The sequence below is a fragment of the Diabrotica virgifera genome, chromosome 8, assembly GCF_917563875.1.
Source record: "Diabrotica virgifera virgifera chromosome 8, PGI_DIABVI_V3a".
Lineage (NCBI taxonomy): Eukaryota > Metazoa > Arthropoda > Insecta > Coleoptera > Chrysomelidae > Diabrotica > Diabrotica virgifera.
The window spans coordinates 20,326,067-20,347,033 of NC_065450.1; the positions used below are offsets into that span (position 1 = coordinate 20,326,067).

Genomic DNA, 20,967 nt, shown 5'->3' on the forward strand with positions numbered 1-20,967 from the left:
AGCAGTTGCTCTAATTTTGGATTGTATTTCTCTTTCACGTTTTGTTAGATCATCATTTATGTATATGCGGTTCGGCAGTTCTTTGAGTTTATATGTGTTTTTCATTATTTTCATCTTTTCGTATTTGCTATCCAGTTCGACTAAGTATATTTTATCTCCCAATTTCCTTGCTTCATTTATTTTTACTTCTATACCAATTTCCTTGTCGATAAAATTTTTTACTGAATCTCTTAATACCTTTGGATTATTTGTAGTTATCGGGATGCCTTGTATGACTATATTTTTCCTTCTTTTGTCGCTTTCAAGGTATTGTATTCTCTCGTTGCAACTCATTATTTCTTTCTGCAAATTATTAATTTCTTTTAACATTTTTTCATTATTATTCTTCATTGCTGATATTTCGTTTTTATTTTCAATCTGTTCTTTTTTGAGTTCTTTTAGTTCCTCGGAAATCTCCTTCATTTTCTTATCTTGTTCTTTTTGTTGTTTTCTTATTTCTTCTGTGTCCTCTTTAAGATTTTTTAACATAGACATAATTTGCGTTAGCATTTCTTTGTTGGAACCGTCATCTTTCTTTGGAGATCTGGTGGTTTTTTTAGATTGTTGAAAAGCATCCAAGACATCTGTAGCTTTTCTTTTTCCTGATTCATCTGCTGTAGTTGAGTCATCGGAATCATACATTTTGATTACACCGCGATAGAAACTGGTATCCAGGTCGACCCTTTAAAAAATTGCCGTTTCTCACAGTGTGGCAATTTCTGTGTATTTTTAGTAATTAAAAAATTATTATTCTATTTTTAATAATTAATTATATCAATTTTTATTGTAGTTATTTTGTAACTTTTAAAATTATTCGTTCCCACCTCTACAGGTCTACCAATATTTACAAATTTTAACAGTTTTTTTAACTTTCGTTCTTTTAATTATTGATAATTAGTTTCAACATTAATGGAGTTTATCAAAATATAAAGCTAAATTCAATTTAAAACGGATGCTACTGTAATACTGGTTGCCTAATCTTTGAGAAGTACTCTCACAATTTGTACTTACTAGTTCCCACGTCACTGGGTTCGGTGTGAATTACTGGTTGCCTACACAGCTTCGCACAGCTAGCGCCAGAAGTTAGTTACAATTCAACCTTGCGGATAACTAACCTCTACCCACTGTTAAAAAATCACGTTATTCGTCGTAGAACAGTTTCTTTTACAACCAATAATAATGCTGAGTCTACCTTACCCGTTAAATACCACTTTCACTACAATTTTTCACCAATTTAGTTCGATATTACCCGATAACGAATTAAATATCGGAACACCTATTTTTGCGTTGTTGTCTGGACAGTGGCGTCACCCAAAACCCTTATAAACGTATGACCGCAAATTATTCGGTTTCGAGATACGGGATGTTGCATTTTTCTTACAAACTGACGATTTATTTATTGCTCTAAAACCGGTTGAGATATGCAAATGAAATTTGGTAGATGTTAAGAGGTAGTTATGTCGCATTTTTTGACATACAATTAGGAATTTTATAATCACCATTGGCGTGCATACGGGATGTAGCTAAAATGTTTATACCCGTATGCAAGAAAATGGTGAATATTAGAATTATTAATTGTGTCAAAAAATCCACAATAACTGCCTCTTAAAACCTACCAAATTTCGTTTGCATATCTCTATTTTTTTATAGCAATAATTAAATCGTCAGTTTGTAAGAAAAATTTCAACATCCCGTATCTCGGAAACGAAGCATTTGCGGACATATGTTTATAAAGCAAACTGTCATTATTTTTTCATGCAGAATTATCCCTTAAAGTTTGTCGCAATTATTTAGAAACACTCTGTATTGATGAAGAACATAGCTAGTTATTAACATGCTTAACTTTTTTATTATCCAACATAAACAAATAAATAAAAAAAATGTTAGGGGAGCCTAAGGCTACAATTTAGTTTTAATTTCAATATTTTATCTATGCTAAAACATTCCACAGGGTGTTCCGAGCTTTTAGGAATAAACACAGTATGATTGTTACACCCGGTATACAATGACAATTTACCGGTCTAGCAACAATATTATTATAGCGATATTGCTAAAGAATAAGGCTATAACATACTAAAAAAATCACTCAAATCTGACAACAGGGGTAGAAAATTCGAAACATCTAACTTGAATAACTCATCGAGTGACCCGCTTTTTATGATCGCGAGTGTATTTAGTGTAATTGTAATATTAAGTTGTAACTTATACAAACACAAACTGTAATTATTGTATGTAAATAATATTGTAAAATTTTGTACCAGTGTCAATGGCCATTAGTTGCCGAGACACTTTAATTTAAATAAAAAAAAATTCTTTGACTTTTACTAGTATATATAATAGTTTTATTATAATGATAAATTCGAACGTTAATGTAGGTGAAAATTATTAATTTTAATAAATTGGAATAATGTGACTCTAAAAAGGAATATTGTTTGAAATGGTTTTTTAAGTTCTTAAATAATAATTGTTCTGTTAATTCTTTTAATAATTGGATATTAACAATATTAACATTAATACGTTTATTAACGTTTATGTGGTACTGTAGTGCTTTTTCGGCAGTAGAGCAAATAATAACAACATCTTTGGATGGATAAGTTAAATTTAATCTCTTTGGTTGATAAATGATGTCAACAAGTCTGCTCGGTCTCCTATAAGTGCGTTTGCACCATCTTCACATTTCAAAATTCTCGATATTTTATAAATGACATATCCTGAAATGTATATAATAACTTCTATCTTGTAATGTGTAAATGATAAGTTCCTTAAGAGTAAACAGTAGCAATCAACAGGTGGCAACAAAAGATAACTTCGGGATATAGTATCATAAACTTTGGCAACAGTGGTAATCTTTGACATTTTCTAAGATTAATATTTTGACAATATCATAGTCGCGCTAAATGGAAGTAATAGAAAACGATTTTATTATTAATAAATACATATTTATGAAAATAACCCAAAATGGGTGAAAATTCTATGTTAAGATAGGTATTTAGAAAGGTATGTGCATGAAATATCTAATAATAAAACAATAATAAATAATCATTTTTTGTTGTGAAGCGAAACAAATTTCGATTTTCGCATAATTTTGGCACGGTTTTTAATGGACTTTTTCTTGGAAGGTTTCACTTTATTTTTTGTTTGATTTACTTTTTCCATTTTGTTAAACTATTGATAATATTTTAAGAATAAAAAATCCTCCTAAAACTTTATATACTCGCGTTAGAATTCGAAATATTTTTTACGTAAAATGTACTTACCTACCTACATATAACTAAAACTCACACTTAACAACAATCTATTCTTTCAAAGAGGCCAACAACTTATACAACAACAAATATAATAATAAATTAACTATCAATAAACACTTCTTTCCTCTGAAACAACAATAACGAATTCTTAAATTGCACACCACTGCACTGAACAGATATAGATAAAGATGATAGAACAGATTAGAGAAAATCTAACGCAGGTTTGTCAAAATGACAGTGATAATTTCTCTATGTTGCCTAATTAGTTATTTAGTTATAATATGTTCGATTTCTTATTAGAAATAAAAAATTTTAGTAGTTCCAAGATTACACAAAATCTAGGCATGGGATAAAAAAGTTTATTTGAAGAAAGTTTATTATTTTTTTCTTCTTAATGGCGGTACAGGCTCCTTTTTTCAATATTTTATTTAGTTATAGAGTAATTTCCACGTACTAACATACTTCTGAAATTGGGCTCTGTACCGCCATTCTTTATTATATTACGAATATGTGTGCCAAATATCTCGACAAAATATTTAAAATTAGAGCCGCAATCTTGGAACGCGTTTGTGGCTACCTGTTGATCGCTACTGTAGCCTCTTAATTGAAGTGATATAAAATTTGTATTGGATAATATGTCATCTGTCATCGTTATCATCAACACATTCATCTTCAACAATTCGTTCTCTGCCTTAAGACTTATTAATTATTTTTTAAGAAGACATAACTGTAATCAGTTCTAAAGGAATACAATTTCCTCTAAAATTATCCCTTAGTTCTAAATGTTTTAACATTTTTTTATAAGCTGCCTTAAACTGTTTAGCAGTTGGATTATTGTTATAACCCACCATTGATGTAATTAACCACAAAAAAAGTTTTTTTATTTATTTTGTATATATTTTTGTAATAGGTTTTTTTTAAGTTATATTACATTGCATTAATATAAAACATATTTAGAATCAACAACTAACAGACTATGACATCCTGAGCAAATGTTAAAAAAAAATAAACAAAGCAATACAATGCTAAAATAAGTAACTCGGTACTTTTTACAATTACGAACAATGTGGCATAATACCACCCCGGTGTCGAATGTAAACAAAGCGGCATTGGAATTTAGAGCTTCGAACATTATCGGCGGTTCTCGTCACGATACGAAGCTAATGTCGACTCCAATTCGCAAAATTAAATTCCAACAGAGGGCGCTCAAAATTTTAAAGATGGACGACAACGCTAGGAAAACAATTCATTTTATCATTTGAATTCACAGTTCTAAAACGTTAAATTAAAATCATTTACAGGAGTGTTTTGCCAAAGTAACCACTAAGTTTTGCAACTAAGACATCTTATAACTTAAAGACGACCCAAAATTATGTTTAATCTGTATGCATTCATTAAAATTTGATGCTAACTACTGATTTGTTTTTACCTTTTTTTCATAAAAAAGTTTGGCCCCCGATAATCACACAGCGTTCTAAAAATTATTAATCTATGTTAGGATTTCTAATTTTGTTTTTAATTTAATTAATAGGTGCACTACAGGTTATTTTACACCGACAGATAACAATTTTTAATTAAATAAAAACTGGAAACTTGGAAACTAAGTAGGTGAATTTATTTTATAATAATTGTGTTCTGGAAATTACGAAGCGGTCGGGATATTTTTCATAGCAATGTACATTCTATGTACAGAATATATACTACATTTTATTCATTTATTTAATTTTGCAGTCGCTTAATCATTAAAAAATACTAGGTTTAATACAAACGTTAAATTAACAAAATGTGTGATTTGGCATTGGTTAATTTAGGTCATTACGTAGAGTATAATAGGAATGAATACTGAGGAACACTGCAATCGTTTTTTTAAGTCGAAATTATTGTTAATTACAACATAAACTGACCGCAAATATGTACACAAGTTAATGGCAAAGTCAATGTTTTCCTTGAGTTGATGCTTTTCAAATTTGCCACCAGGCGTCGCCCACTTTGCCGTTCCTCGCCAATTGGTGGAATAGCGTAGGTAGGGATAAAGAAGAATTTGGCACGCTGCGCAATGAACGATGTTGGATGATACGTCTAGGGCAGTGATTCCCAATCGGGGGGCGATCGCCCCCTTGGGGGCAATTTGAGATTTTCAGGGGGCGTTAGAGCGAAGGGGGCGATATGGGGGCAATAGAGAAAATGGGGCGATAAGGTGGGCGATTAGCATCTGGGAAACGAGAAATGGGTAATAGAGAAGAAAAAACAATACTTTCGATTGGATATCCATAGGATAATAAAAAGTAATTAAATGTACACCAATGCAAGTAATAATAACACAAACATCTCGTCTAGTAACAGAGTGCTATGAGTCATGATACAATTTAATTCTGTAGGTAAGTAATACATTATAATTAATTCTGCATTTTCCTTTTATCGAGCTTTCGTATTGGGCGAACATCCGCACAAAAGAGAAAGAGATAGAAGTGGGATAAGAATAATGAGAGTAGGTACCGACCCTGCCGATTTGACTAACAAAAAGTGTACGGCCGAAATTGTGGTCGTTTTGTCATCTATCTATCTTTTGCCCTTCATTTGTCCAAAGTTGAACGTGAGCCTCCCCCTTATTTTTCCACTCTTCTTCGTTCAGTACTATTCCTGTCCATCTGGTCCCAGCGTATCTTTTTGGGTCATTCGGCCATCTCATCTGTGGTCTGTCTTTCCTCTTTTACGGTCCCAAGGACTCCAATGAATTATCGCTTCATTCCATCTTCCGTCTTTTTGTCTATTGTTTTGTCATGTTTTCCACTAGAGAGTAGCTGCATGTTTGTTTACATCTTTCACTTTGGTTTTATTTCTGATTCATGTATTTTTATTTTTGTCACTTAGTTTGATACCCAGCATCTTTCTTTCGATTGCCCTTTGAGTATTGGCCATCCTTTCCATATTTTCCTTTGTGAAGGTCCATGTCTGTGCTTCATATGTAAATATTGGTCTTGTCATAGATGAGGTAAATAAAATTAAAGCAAAACCAAAGAATGATGGAATATTTCGTACACTCTGACACTCTGTAAAGAAAATGATGAGATATTTAATACATTGCTACTACAGTACTACATACCGAAGTCCGCTGGCTTTCGAAAGGTAATTGCTTAGCGGCGGTTCTGCAGTCTCATGGATACTGTTATCGAATTGCTTATAACTACTGACCCCACGCTGAGTACAGCAACACAGGAGATGCGAAATGACATCGCTTAACTATCAGATATTTCTTAAAAATTAAATGGAACGAATGTGGAATTACAAAGGAAGAACATAAATATGGCCAAAGCGAAGGGAGTAGTCGGAGCATTCATTGACAAACTATCTATTTTTGAAGAAAATATACAGAGAGGAGGTCTGACCAAATTCCCCAGAAATCATCATGTGGTTATTCTGAGGATCTTCAAACATATTGCCTCCACCTTGGAGGGGATTTGAGGTACATAGCTATTAACCAACATTGAGCCAGACATAAAGAAATTATGTGAGTATCACCAGGTCCAAGGGAGAAATTGACAATTATTACTAACAATGTTCACCAAGACGTGGACAAGAGGGGGCGATTATATTATTCACAACTGGTGAAACCTGTCTAAGGGAGCGATCATGGAAAAAAGGTTGGGAACCACTGGTCTAGGGGATTTTGTTAATCTAGGGTTGCAATGACAATTCAATTATTACATAAAAAATACTAACGCTTTGATTTCAACTCCGGAAATCATTCCTAAAGACAAATTAAACAGAATTTTTTAAAAGTTGTGTATAAGCGCCAATTACACAGGTCAACAAAAAAAATTTCTAGGGTCGTGCTAAAACAGCCACTTTCTCGCACGCATTTCCTTTCCGAAAGGTGGACTTTCCCGCACTAGTGTGAATACTTTGTAGGGTAGACCGAGGAGAGTTGAAACAGTTTTTGTATTGTTACCCATAACTTGTTAACTAACCTTGTTGATTGATCTAACAAAGGGTCATGACAAATACTGCTATTTTTTGCTTTTCACCCATAGAAACTCGATTTGAAGACAAATAGTGACTTTGTTTCAGCTCTCCTCTTATCCAGGTAAATTGAGATAATATTCTAAGAGAATTTAAATTCTTATTACTTGGTAAGCAATCTGTTAATTAAAACACTGTTGTTGAAAATAAATGTTATATTAAAGTTACAAATAGCATTAATTTGTAATATCAGTCTAACAATCACAATGTTCGACATAAAAAAATAATAAATTATTAAAAAATAATTAAAACAAAAAGAATCTTAGTCCGATAAAAAATTATGGCACACATAAGACACCTTGCTCCCAATGGATTCCAGGTGAGCCCATGTCTTACACTCCACACATTGGATCCATTGTTCATTTGGCCTACTTCATAAAAAACGCTCCACACAAACTACACAGAAGCAGTATTTTTTATCATCGCTGATGCTATATTCTTTCTTATTAGCTTTTCCTTTCTTTTTATTATTTTTTTTTTCGTTGTTATTTTGCCGTTTTTTGGTATTTTCACAGGTTTTGCAAGTTTCTTATCTAGGTCTAAGACATTTTTTTTTAATTTTTTATACTTTCTTCTGGTTTCAATAGTAGTTAGTTTCTCCTAACTCGTTTTTCACTGGCGTGACAGTTAATATGGCAGTCTTTACCTTCCTTCTATTTTCTATTTTATATGCCTTTTCTAGGCTCTGTTTTCGGTAGAGGACGGACCATTTCTGGAAAAAGTACAGCGGTTGCAGCAGAAGTAACATTCGAAGTTGTTAAAAGAGGGTGACCTATGGGTGTTTTTGTTTGAGGTTGAAGGGACATTCGAACAAGCAACATTCGAAGTTTTTGGCATGGAATCACGAATTGGATCATCGTTTGGAGATGAAGTTGAAATGGCGTAAGTTAGGAGAATCCAAGTCATTATTAGGTGTGATACCGCGAATATTAGACGAGTGCGATGATACTTCAGCTGCAATTGTGTAAATTACCGAAGGACTTAAAGTTCGATCATCCTCTCTTTCAAGCTTAGGTGGATCTGCTTGGACAACAGGTTTTTCTGGCACATTAATTGTGCACAGTAATTTTCTTGCACAATAATTCAATCAATTATTGGCGGGAAAGCTCGATCAGTCACTTGACTAGGTAAAAATTCGTCATCTCCAAATATTTCACTATTAAGCGGCCATAAACCAGTCGTCCGAAATCCCGCAGCCACATTTTTTTACGGCGATTGCAATGTCAAAGGCCGTTTTGACAATCCCTGGAATATCATATATTGTCATTACTTTTCCCGGATGTGAGCGCATCCAGTTGTCACATGTAGTGTTGACTACTTTTTTCACGGGGATAAAGATAGCTCGATCCATGTTCCGGAGTTTGTGGGTACAATGGGGTGGAAATGTTAACAAAATAATTCCACTTTCTTTTCAGAAATGTATATTCTTGACCTCAGTATGCGAGGCGTGGTTGTCCACTGTCCAGTAACGAGAGATGTACATTATTTTTAGAAGGTCGGACTTTATTTTTAAAATGTTCAAAAAATAAATAAACATCATCTTCTTGCATCCATCCAGATCTATTAGCTGCTCCAATGGATCCAAATGGGCCGCCACGAATAAAATGATCATTAAAACACTTTCGCGGGAATATAAACATCGGGGGAACACAAATTTCCTATCGCATTACCAGCTAACGCTATGGTGACTAAGTGCCTCTTTCTGTCGAGGTCATAGCACTGACCTGTTTTTGACCTCGTCTTGCAGTAACCGGATCTGATTGTTGTACAGTGATTATTCCAGATTCATCGACATTCCAGATGTCCTTTGCTTCCTGGGCTTCCTTCGAAAAATAATTCCACGTTGGCTGATCTTATTGAAGCTGGTTGCACGAGCAATACTGGTCGCTTGTGGCATTCTCAAAGACAAAACAAAGTGACCTTCCATAAACAATTTTAGCCAAACTTCACTAACCATTTCGTTTTGTATCCAGAAAGGAGGACATTTTTTGTTATATGCCGCAGCCAGTTTATACGCAAGTTTTATGGCTTCTTTTGTACTCAACCCGAAATTGGCATCAGAACACGTCAAGAGGTATTCGCACCAGTGCCGGTTGGGCGCTTGGGGCGGCCGCCCAGGGGCCTGGGCCCCGGAGGGTCCCGAAGGGCCCGTTCCTTTTAATTATCAAAAAATAAAGTAGCTAAATAATTTACATATTCTCCGACAAAAATCTCATACACTGATACGACAATACACTGCAAACGCCTTTGTTCTATTGTTACATCTCTTCACGCCTATACACAGTGCCGTAGCCTAGCCTAACAAGGGCCCCGTGTCAGTTTTGTGGCGGGACCTTTTCCAAAAACTACAAAAAGTTGTCAGATTTCGCCATGTCATTGATTAAAAACTGCCCAGGTAGTGGGTAAAAACTGTGTAGGTTATCAATCAATGGCCATGTCTCGAATTGTATCAAAATAATAACACAAACGGAGTTATTTTAGTTTCTAATAATTTCATTTTGAATTGTGGGGCTTAAATAATAATTTATCTCTAGATCTAGAGTCTGTAAAATTAGTCGCTGTTTTCAGAATCTGGAATTGAATGCTACAAGGATGTAACATCAGATTTTAAATGTTTTTTTTAAATCTAGAGATAAAGAAGAAGTCAAGACGTCAATTAATACTTTATGCGAGAAACCACCGAGAAACATAAAAACTATGTTCATGAAACCAAAGAGAACTTGTATAATGAAATTATCCATTTTGTAAGGTTATGCCAAAATTTGAATGAACATCATACAATTTATGAAAAATTTGATTCTTCCAGGATGTAAAAGCAACTTTTCCCAATATTTTAACTTTACTGCAAATTTATTTGACGATACCAATTTCTAATGCGTCAGGCGAGCGGTCTTTTTCGGCTTTAAAAAGAATAAAAGCATATTTAAGGTCAAATTTGGGTTAAGAAAACCTAGACTCATTATCACTATTGTATATAGAGAAAGAAGACATGGAGAACTGGAGAAACTGAATTGTGATAATATTTTATGGCAGTTTGCGAATGCCAGGTCAAGAAAAAAAGTGATCTAATTTTTGTCTTTATGTATTTTTTAGAATGTTTTTTTCCTTGTCATATGTTGAAAAACTGACAACGAATAGCAATGAAGGGGGCCCTAAACCTCCAGCGCCTAGGGCCCAAAGTAAGGTTAAACCGGCACTGATTCGCACAGAGATTTTTATTTATCATGTAAAAAAGCTGTAGGCCTATAATATCCAACGAATGGTGCTTGGGATTTTTTGTTTTTTTATGTAGGTATCTATAAAGCGATGTGTGGTTCAAATGATATCTTTTGGTAACACCAGGAAGAGTTTTTTGCGTATGATTACTTCTTCGGCGGCTAATTCATATATTTCTTTGCTTGCCATACCCCGGTCAGTCTTCAGTTTCTATATGTTCGGCATTCTAAAACAAAAATAGCTATGTTATTCAACTGTGGGGACTGCGTCGAGATCCAATATCGACATCCTGGAGCGATTCCAATCGAAGACCTTCCGCATTATCACAAATGCACCGTGGTACATGCCCAATTAATACATCAATCGTTATCTTTAAATGAAGACTGTCAAAGAAGAAATTGCCAGTTACGCCCAAAAATACATACAGAGATTTTTATTTATCATGTAAAAAAACTATAGGCCTATAATATCCAACGGATGGTGCTTGAGATTTTTTGTTTTTTTATGTAGGTATCTATAAAGCGATGTGTGGTTCAAATGATAGCTTTTGGCATCATCATGATGAGTTTATTGCGTATGATTACTTCTTCGGCGGCTAATTCATATATTTCTTTGCTTGCCATACCCCGGTCAGTCTTCAGTTTGTATATTTTCGGCATCCTAAAACAAAAATAGCTATGTTATTCAACTGTGGGGATCCGCGTCGAGATCCAATATCGACATCCTGGAGAGATTCCAATCGAAGACCTTCCGCATTATCACAAATGCACCGTGGTACATGCCCAACGAATACATACATCAATCGTGATCTTCAAATGAAGACTGTCAAAGAAGAAATTGCCAGTTACGCCCAAAAATACGACATACGACTACAAAACCACCCCAACAGGCTAGCGAAGAACCTAATGAGACCTCAGGAAAACAGACGGCTACACTCCAAGCGATCTACCAACAAGATTTTAAATTTTAAATTTTCAAAAATATTTTATATACCTATCAGAGTTTTATTTATAGGGTTTTATTTATTAAAGTCACATAATTTTGTTAAGTAATAAAATTATGATTTCATAGGTCAATGGACAGTCTCCTGTAAGTCTCTTTTAATTTTTTAAACAATTTACTTATTGTAATCATTATTACAGATTGTAAATAAATGGGACAAAAAAACAAAAAATACTTAAACAAAAAAATACTTCAAAAACAAATAACCATTTTCACCGTTTTTTTAAACGTATTTTTTTTAATACTTATTTATTTTATTTATTTATTTTATTTAATTATTGTATTAATTTATTTTATTTATTTTATTTATTTGGGAAACTTAGCTCTAAGCTCTAAGACAGACTATATACTTTAAATCATGGTTACCTTGACATTTAATTTTCCAGGTGCTCCTGATTTAGAAACACTAAATAAAAATGTTGCTTTAATATTCGTTAACAACCATGAAAGTGTTATGCCTGCAATACCGCAAGTGCCCAACATGGTAAACATTCTAGGATTTCATTTGAAGGAAAACAGCAAACTACCAAACGAGTTACAAAACTTTATGGATGAAGCAAAATATGGTGTCATTTTATTTAGTTTTGGAACTTTTATTAATGTATCAGATATTAATAATGATACCAAAGTATTATTTTTAAAATCTTTTCGAAAATTAAAGCAAAAAGTAATATGGAAATCCGATGAATATATTATGGAAAAACCTGATAATATCCGAATGGAAAAATGGATTCCTCAAGAAGAAATTTTAGGTAAGCTAATTTTAATTTTTATTTTCCAGTATTTTTTATTAACTCCCTCCAATTATTATGTGTTCTCAAATCTGAAGAGATGGGTCGTAAATAAAAAAATTCAGCTCTACTAATAATAATAATATAATTGACGAAACAAACGCTGTTTTGCAGAGCTTCCAGAATCCTATTGTTTCGGCAGCTTAAAAAAGTTGTAAAATCGCTGAAATCGTTATATTAAACTAAAAGGAGACTATATCAATTGAAATAAAATAATTTTCTGAAAAAATATTTTTTTTCGTTTCAAAGGAGGTTACTTATATTGTTCGTCCGCTATAACTTTTCCCATGCATCACGATTAATTTTCGAACAAATTAAATCAAAACATAAAGTGAAACGTACGCCGATGTGTGTAAATATAGTATCTTCTTCTTCTTTTGCCCTTTAATTCGTCCAATTCTGAACATAGGCTTCCCCCAGTTTCCTCCATTCGCTTCTGTTTAGTGCTTTCTGTTTCCAGTGCGTTCCTCCTATCTTTTTAATGTCGTCTCCCCATCTCATCTGGGGTCGTCCTCTTGCTCTCTTTCCTGTCCATGGTCTCCATTGTTGTATCGTGCTATTCAAACTAGACAAACGGACTGCTAGACAATCGTTGCTAGACAAACGGACAATAGGTGGAATAGCACGAAATATAGTATACAGTATACAAAATGTAAAAACACATCGACGTTCGGGTCACTATATGTTTTGACTTAATTTGTTTGGAAATGAATCGTGACGCACGGGAAAAGTTATAGCGGACGAACTATAGTTGTTGACGATCTTTATATACAATGTGTATACTATATACTATAATATACTATTTACAGGGTGTAACAAAAATACAGGTCATAAATTGTACCACATATTCTGAGACCAAAAAATTATAGTGAAATTTGTGCACCCCATAAAAATTTTATGGGGATTTTGTTCCCTTAAACTAGCCCAAACTTTTGCGTACGTTCCAATTAAATTAATATTGTGATACCATTAGTTAAACACAATGTTTTTAAAGGTTTTTTACCTCTTAGTACTTTTTCGTATAACCAGATTTTATCGAGATATTTTAAATATTTTTCAAATCCACCACATTTTGGTATACGGTTACGTATGACTATACAGACCTGGCAATAACCTGAAAATTTACATTTTTAGGTATGTTTTGAACCAATTATTTAAAGCAGAAGCCACATCTCGATAAAAGATGCCTTATAGAAAAAATAGTAAGAGGTAAAAAGTTTTAAAAGCACTGTGTTTAACTAATGGTACCGTAATAATAGTTTAATTCGAATGTATATGTTATAGTCAAAGCCCGAATTTCAGGCACTCCTAGGTTTGACTAGGCAATCCTCAGGACTGACTGACGGTCTTAGTCAAAGCCCGAAATAAATTACAGTTTCGGCCTTTGACTAGTCAAACCTAGGAGAGACTTATGCTGGTCACTCACTTACGGCTATCGAAGAGGCCATGGCATGCAGGCCAGGACTGAAGGCCGTTATTTGAGTAGCTAAGTTAATGAACTGCAGTTGAGACGCCACACACATGCAGTTTTGTGATCGAGCGTGCCACCGCCTTTACGAAAACTGCGTGTATGTGGTGATTTTGGCCTTTAATTAACCGCCTGTCAGTCGCCCGGCCTCTTCGATATCCACCCGTGTTGAGCTGCCCCCCCCCACTTCCAAAAATTAAAAAACAAATAGCCCTGATTTATGAGCTATTTATGAGCTTTCATATTCCGCAAACTAAAAATTTTGAGCTCGTTCCACTGAGCAGGAATTTAATACTTTAGTCAGCCCCCCCCCCACTACTTAAAAATAGGAATATTGAATCGGTTTTTGCGGCAGAATTACGAGCTATTTATGAGCTTTTGAAATTATATAGTTTCGATTTTTGAGCTCATCCCCTTCACCCCAAACAACCCTTTAATTGATTTAACTTAAGAGAAAAATGCTGAGAAAACTTAAAATATATCGTATTGCGGATATAATTCCTATATCTTATATACTCTAAGAATAAACTATTAAATCACGTGCATTTCGATTATTGAGGTACAACCCCTTCGCAAGAAAACCAGCCTATCTTCCCGGCTTAAGAGAAAGTTGTACTTAAATGCATTAAATTAATTATTTGGCGACTACATATCGTTTAATAATTTATAAGCTTCCAAATTACGCGCATTTAGATCAGTAAATTGCAATTTATTTTGTATAGTGCAGTCACTGAAGGTAAAAATCAACGATTACCTTCAATTTCGGTGAACCTTCATAGATTTTCACGAAAATTGGTCAGTGGGTAGAGGATACCTCAAGAAACAAAGGTGACCTGGTACCACCTTGCGCCTTTACCCTGAGGGTGGATACCGCCCCTTCTCGGGGGTGAAAATTATTTTATAAAAAATAACTGCACAAATATATAAAAGAACAAATTATAAGCAAAATTTATTATATAAAGTTATTAAAATAAGTCAATACTTTTTAAGTTATTAAAGATCAAAAATTTTAATTATTCGTGAAAAAAATGCATGTGTTGAAGTGGTTTTTCGTAAATCACTGAAAAACTGTAAGTTTTTACAAAAAAGTTAATAGTAGTTTAATTCGTATAGCTTATATTCTAAGAATAAACTCTTAAATCACGCGCCTTTCGATTACTCAGCTTCAAACCCTTCTCAAGAAAACCATCCCATATTCCCGGCTTAAGAGAGAGTTGTACTTAAAATAATTTAAATTAATTATTTGGCGACTAGATATCGTTTAATAATTTATGAGCTCGCAAAATATAATGTACATAAAGTTAGCGAATCACTTCTCGCAAATCTTATGACAAGCACAATGGGAATTTGCCGCTTTTTTGCCGTTAATTAGTTGTGAAAAAATTAATTTTGTCGCTCTTTTATTTTTCTTAATATTCGATGTTTCGCTAACTTCATATGAAGTTAGCGAATCACAACAGCAAAAAATGTTTCAAATTCAAATCGAGTTGGTGCTGAATTTGCCGCTTTTTTGCCGTTAATTAGTTGTGAAAAAATTAATTTTGCCGCTCTTTTATTTTTCTTAATATTCGATGTTTCGCTAACTTCATATGAAGTTAGCGAATCACAACAGCAAAAAATGTTTCAAATTCAAATCGAGTTGGTGCTGAATTTGCCGCTTTTTTGCCGTTAATTAGTTGTGAAAAAATTAATTTTGCCGCTCTTTTATTTTTCTTAATATTCGATGTTTCGCTAACTTCATATGAAGTTAGCAAATCACAACAGCAAAAAATGTTTCAAATTCAAATCGAGTTGGTGCTGAATTTGCCGCTTTTTTGCCGTTAATTAGTTGTGAAAAAATTAATTTTGCCGCTCCTTTATTTTTCTTAATATTTGATGTTTCGCTAATTTCATAAAGGGTGGGGAATTCGTGTGAATAAGTCCAATTACTCGTTTATCGTAGGAGATGCGAAAAAAAGTTATTTAGTTAAAAGTTGGTGCCTAGACAGGACCATAATCTGAAAATATTTTCAAATATACAGGGCTATTCGTATTGACAGGGTGACACAAAATTATGTTTATTTAAATAGAACACCCTATATATTTTTACATTTTTGGATTCTCCTGTACGTCTACTTTCCTAAAATATAGGCTTTTGTAGTAATATACGAAGTAGTTTAAAAGATAATTACGTTTTTTGTTAATTTCATAGCAATATTCACACCCTGTAGAATTGTAGTAACTTGACATAAAAATTTCTATTTATATTGAAAATATTTTTAAAATAGTCTACTATTGTTAAACATTATTAATATAGAGAAACGTTTAGTTTTAGTATACAAGGTTGGTCAAAACTAGGAATGAGTATTTTTTGAGCTTTCTTAAGTGGATTTTAGTATAGTATTTTGGTATTGTGAACCAACAAATTTGTGATAATTATAGAGGAATAACACTACTAAGCACAACATATAAAATATTGACTTCAATAATAAGAAAAAGATTGTCAAAGATCACGAAGAAGAGAGTGAGACATTACCAATATGGAGTCACAGAAGGAAGATATTATGGAGGAAGGAAGAATAATGGAAAAAGCAAATGAATACAAACTGGAATTAGAAATGCTATTCATCAACTTCAAACAGGCATTTGATTCCATTAAGAGAAAACAACTAACGATTGCCCTGGAAAAATTAAAAATCCCACATAAACTCAGAAAATTAATGAATATGACAATGAGAACTACCAAAATTAGCATAAAGACGCAAAGAGGCGAGACAGATGAATTCATTATAAATAAAGGAGTGAAACAAGGGGATGCCTTATCCATTGTTTAATATAACTTTAGAATATGTACTACGAAATATAAACAAAGGAAACCTAAGAACAAGATTTGGACAAATAATCGCCTACGCAGACGACATTGTTATTATTGCAAAGAATAGAAACATAATGAAAGAAATGCTAAAAGAAATAAAAGAGAAAGGGGAGACAATGGGCGGTTAATTAGTTGTGAAAAAATTAATTTTGCCGCTTTTTTAATTTTTTAATATTCGACGTTTCAATAACTTCATAAATATGAACTTGGTGAATTACAACAGCGAATAATGTCTCAAATTGAAATCGAGCTTGTGCTGAAAAGTGAATGGTACCACTTTTTTACGATATTGTAACATATTTTTCTTTTTTTATAATTCTGATAACGCTGCACGATAATTTCGTAGAATACGTCTGGTAGACTTGCATCTCCGCACAACTCTTTTGGGTCCTGATTGACGTTTCTAGTGGTACGCGGTACGAATAGATTATTATTAATTTATGGATATCCTACTTAAAACATTATATAATTTCATCTAACATAATATCCTCACTGTATAAAATATTTGAAATAAAATATAAAAGGAGGGGGTAAATATATGAATTTATCTTTTATAATATTATTAATAGTATAATGAATTTATTCCAACTCAAACCTCCTTACTGTATAAAATACTTGAAATAAAATATAAAAGGAGGGGGTGAATATATGAATTTATATTTTAAAATATTATTATAGAAAACTTGAAATAACATATAAAAGGAGGGGGTAAATATATGAATTTATATTTTAGAATATTATTATAAAATATAAATTCATATATTTACCCCTCCTTTTATATTTTATTTCAAGTATTTTATACAGTAAGGACGTTTGAATTGGAATACATTCATTATCTTAAGAAGGAGCCAGTTTGGAGAGAAATCCTGAGACAGGTCGATTTTTATTTTGAAATTATGACTTTTTAGCATATATATCACACTAGTGACGTCATACATCTGGGCGTGATTACGTAATGGATGATTTTTTTAAATGAGAGTACGAGTCGTGTGGTAGCTAATTCGAAAGGTTATTTAAAGCTCTATTCAGTAATATAAACGTTAACATAATTATTTATAAAGGGTGTCCAATTTTTTTTTTAATTAAAGTAATTGAGACAAAAAGGAGAATGTACGTAATTCATTTATTTCAAAATACATTTGAATTCTGTCAGCAAACAGAATGAAATATTTATTTGACAAATAAGCATTGTTTTTCGCTTAAATTCAACGTTAAAACTGACACCCACCTGTCTCTTAGCAATTTGAACATTGAATTTAAGCGAAAAGCAATGTTTATTTGTGAAATAAACATTATAAACTGTTTTTCTGACAGCAGTAAAATGTATTTTGAATTAACTAAATTGCGTACGTTCCTCTTTATGTGTAAATAATTTTAATAATAAAAAAAATTGTACACCCTGTATAAATAATTATGTTAATATTTATACTACTGAATAGAGAATTAAATAACCTTTCAAATGAGCTATCACACAACCCCTACTCTTATTTAAAAAAATCATTGATTACGTCATCATGCCGAGATGGATGACGTCACGAGTATAGTATATATGCTAAAAAGTCATAATTTAAAAATAAAAAACGACCTGTCTCAGGATTTCTCTACAAATTCGATCATTCTCGAAATAATCAATTTATTTCAACTCAAACGTCCTCACTGTATATGTTTATGTATATTATGTTTAAATGAGATTGATCCGTAATTATTGATGTAATAAAAATAGATATTTAATTAACTAATGGTTGACGTTTTGATTTCCACTGCGGAAATTGTTCTCAAAAAACCTTATTAAAAAAATAGATACTGTGAAGATTTTATGAGCTGATTTGTTTAAGGGTTATAAACTGTTTCCAGAATTTGTAGAATAATCTTTTTTGAGAACGATTTCTGGAGTGTAAATCGAAACGACAAACATACACCAATAATTATTGCCGCTCTCTCCCATTAACCGTTAAAATGTCAACAGCTGTACTTCTTTGATTCCGCGTGTATATTTAAATTATACAAAAACATAGATACAATATAATTATTGTGTCTAACTACCAAACAATAGTTCTACTGTTTCAGTAGAACAGTAGGACACACAATGAATAAAAGGTTCTTTATTTGAAAATGCAATTCAGCCGGTATTTATAATACAACACATAATGAATGTCTCGAGTTGTTATCGCAAAATATATTATTTCACTGCAAGACACCTGATGACCTGATATAAAGAAATTTGAACACCATTCGCTAATCAATCGACAAGTAGATAACACACAAAAATTAAACAATACATTTTCGCATTTTACACTTAGGTAGTGTCTTATAAGTATCTATTTTAGTGCACTAGCAGTGCCATTATTTATTCTAAATTGGTTAAATGTTAACACTTTAGTGATTTTTTTATTATGGCGACAAATAATTCATAACAAATATTCATCTTTAATCAATGAATAAAAAATAATAAAGTGTCCACAAAAAATACATAACTTTAATCAACGAACTATCTTACAAATTAAACAAAAACAAACATTTTTCCAAAAAATAACATCAAAATTATAGTAATTGTTTAAAATGGCCACCATCAACATTATAGTAATTGTTGAAAATGGCCAAAGTCTTGCTTTTTTTATTATTTTTTTGACTGACTTCCTAATATCGTCAGGGTTATTCTTTATTTATTTGAAGGCGTCTCGAATCCGCTCAAAAAGTTCTTCTCTACTATTTATTTACTCGTTCGAAATTTTGGATATTAGATATCCAAAAGTTATTTTTCTGCAATCTTTTTCTGTTTTTCTTTTAATATTTAAGATAGTTCGTTGACTAAAGTTATGTATTTTTTGTGGACTCTGTATTATTTATTTATTAATTAAAGGTGGTTATTTGTTATGGAATTATTTGTCGACATAATAAGAAAAAATACTAAAAGGTTAACATTTTAATTTTAACACTATTAATTAAAATTAGTCACATTTTATTTTTTTTTTACTTCGAGTTCTTGCAAGTAACATAATTTCAGAATTCAAATTCAAAAATTTGCCGGAAAAATCATTTTGCCCAAAAATCAAAGTATACCACTAAATTTAGTTTGTCATCCTCTTTTCAATGAAAAATCTATTTTAAAAAAATTCAATGTACAGGGTGTTGCTTTTGGGTCGGAACATTTTTCCAATATTTTTTAATCCGGCCCTGGATTTTTTCTAATTGTAAATAAAATAATTGATTGGACACCTAAAAGAATATTCGCGTGTTAAATATAAAATAGTAGTCGTCCAAACTTGATCGAGGACGGTTGTAGATAAAACAATTACTGTTATCAATTTACCATTTAAAGCTAATTATACCTTAATGGACTTGAAATATTAAAAATAAATCTGGTGTAGTGATACAAAACAGATTTTATATATTTAAATCAACCAAATTAATTATTTCAAAACAAATTAAATAATAAAAATAAAGTATATTAATATTAGTGCTGGCGATTGTGTCAAAAATGTGTTGTGAATATTATTTTTGGAATCAACCAATCAAGGTAACACCTTATACTAATATTAATATTTAAATCAAAATGTCGAACGGATATAATCAGTATCCATTTCCATACTCTCAATGTCCAACATCTAGCCAAATGAACCTCAGCGACCAAAACTTAACAGTTCAACAACTAGGATATTTTCCACAACAAATGCAAATGGGACCACATCCTGTATCACAAATTCAGCAAAATTTCGCTCCAAGCCAGCCAAACCAGCCAATGCAGTTATATCAACCTCAATACCAGTATTCAGTCCAAAGTACATTACCACAATATCAACCCCCATCCACATCCAAAGCAAATGATGAAGAATGGCAAATAGTTCCAAATAAAAAACGTGGGAGAACCAACCCGGAACAACATTCCAAACTTAAACAAACCAAAATAGATAACTACTGGCTCAACACACCAACAGCAAATAAATTTAATGTATTAATTAATGAAGAGACACAAGAAGCAGATACTGAAGAGGAAAAAAAACAGGAAGAGAAGCCCCCACCAATATTTATTGCCGGTGTTAAAAACATCCAACCATTAAACGAACTACTAAACACTATAGCCAAAGATAAACATTTAATCAGAGTGTTGAATGAAGAACAAGTCAAGGTACAGGCCCAAACAATTGAAATATACGACAGTATAATAAAAGCACTTGATGAGAAAAAAACCGAATATCATACATATCGTAAGAAGCAAGATAAACCCTTTAGAGTAGTGATTCGCCATCTTCATCCTACAGTGAATATACAAGAAATCAAAAAAGAAATAGAGAGCCAAGGACATATAGTTCTACAAATAACGAATATACT

The 20,967-nt window shown here is 32.4% G+C and overlaps 1 protein-coding gene across 1 annotated transcript in view; it reads left to right on the forward strand.

Moving 5' to 3' along the window:
- Positions 1-20,967, forward strand: part of LOC126890103 (UDP-glycosyltransferase UGT4-like) — a 109,156-nt gene that overhangs the window by 37,973 nt on the left and 50,216 nt on the right. The window contains exon 3 of the mRNA XM_050658951.1: positions 11,912-12,277. Within this exon, the coding sequence (XP_050514908.1) occupies positions 11,912-12,277 (366 nt within the window). The remainder of the gene's footprint in view (positions 1-11,911; positions 12,278-20,967) is intronic.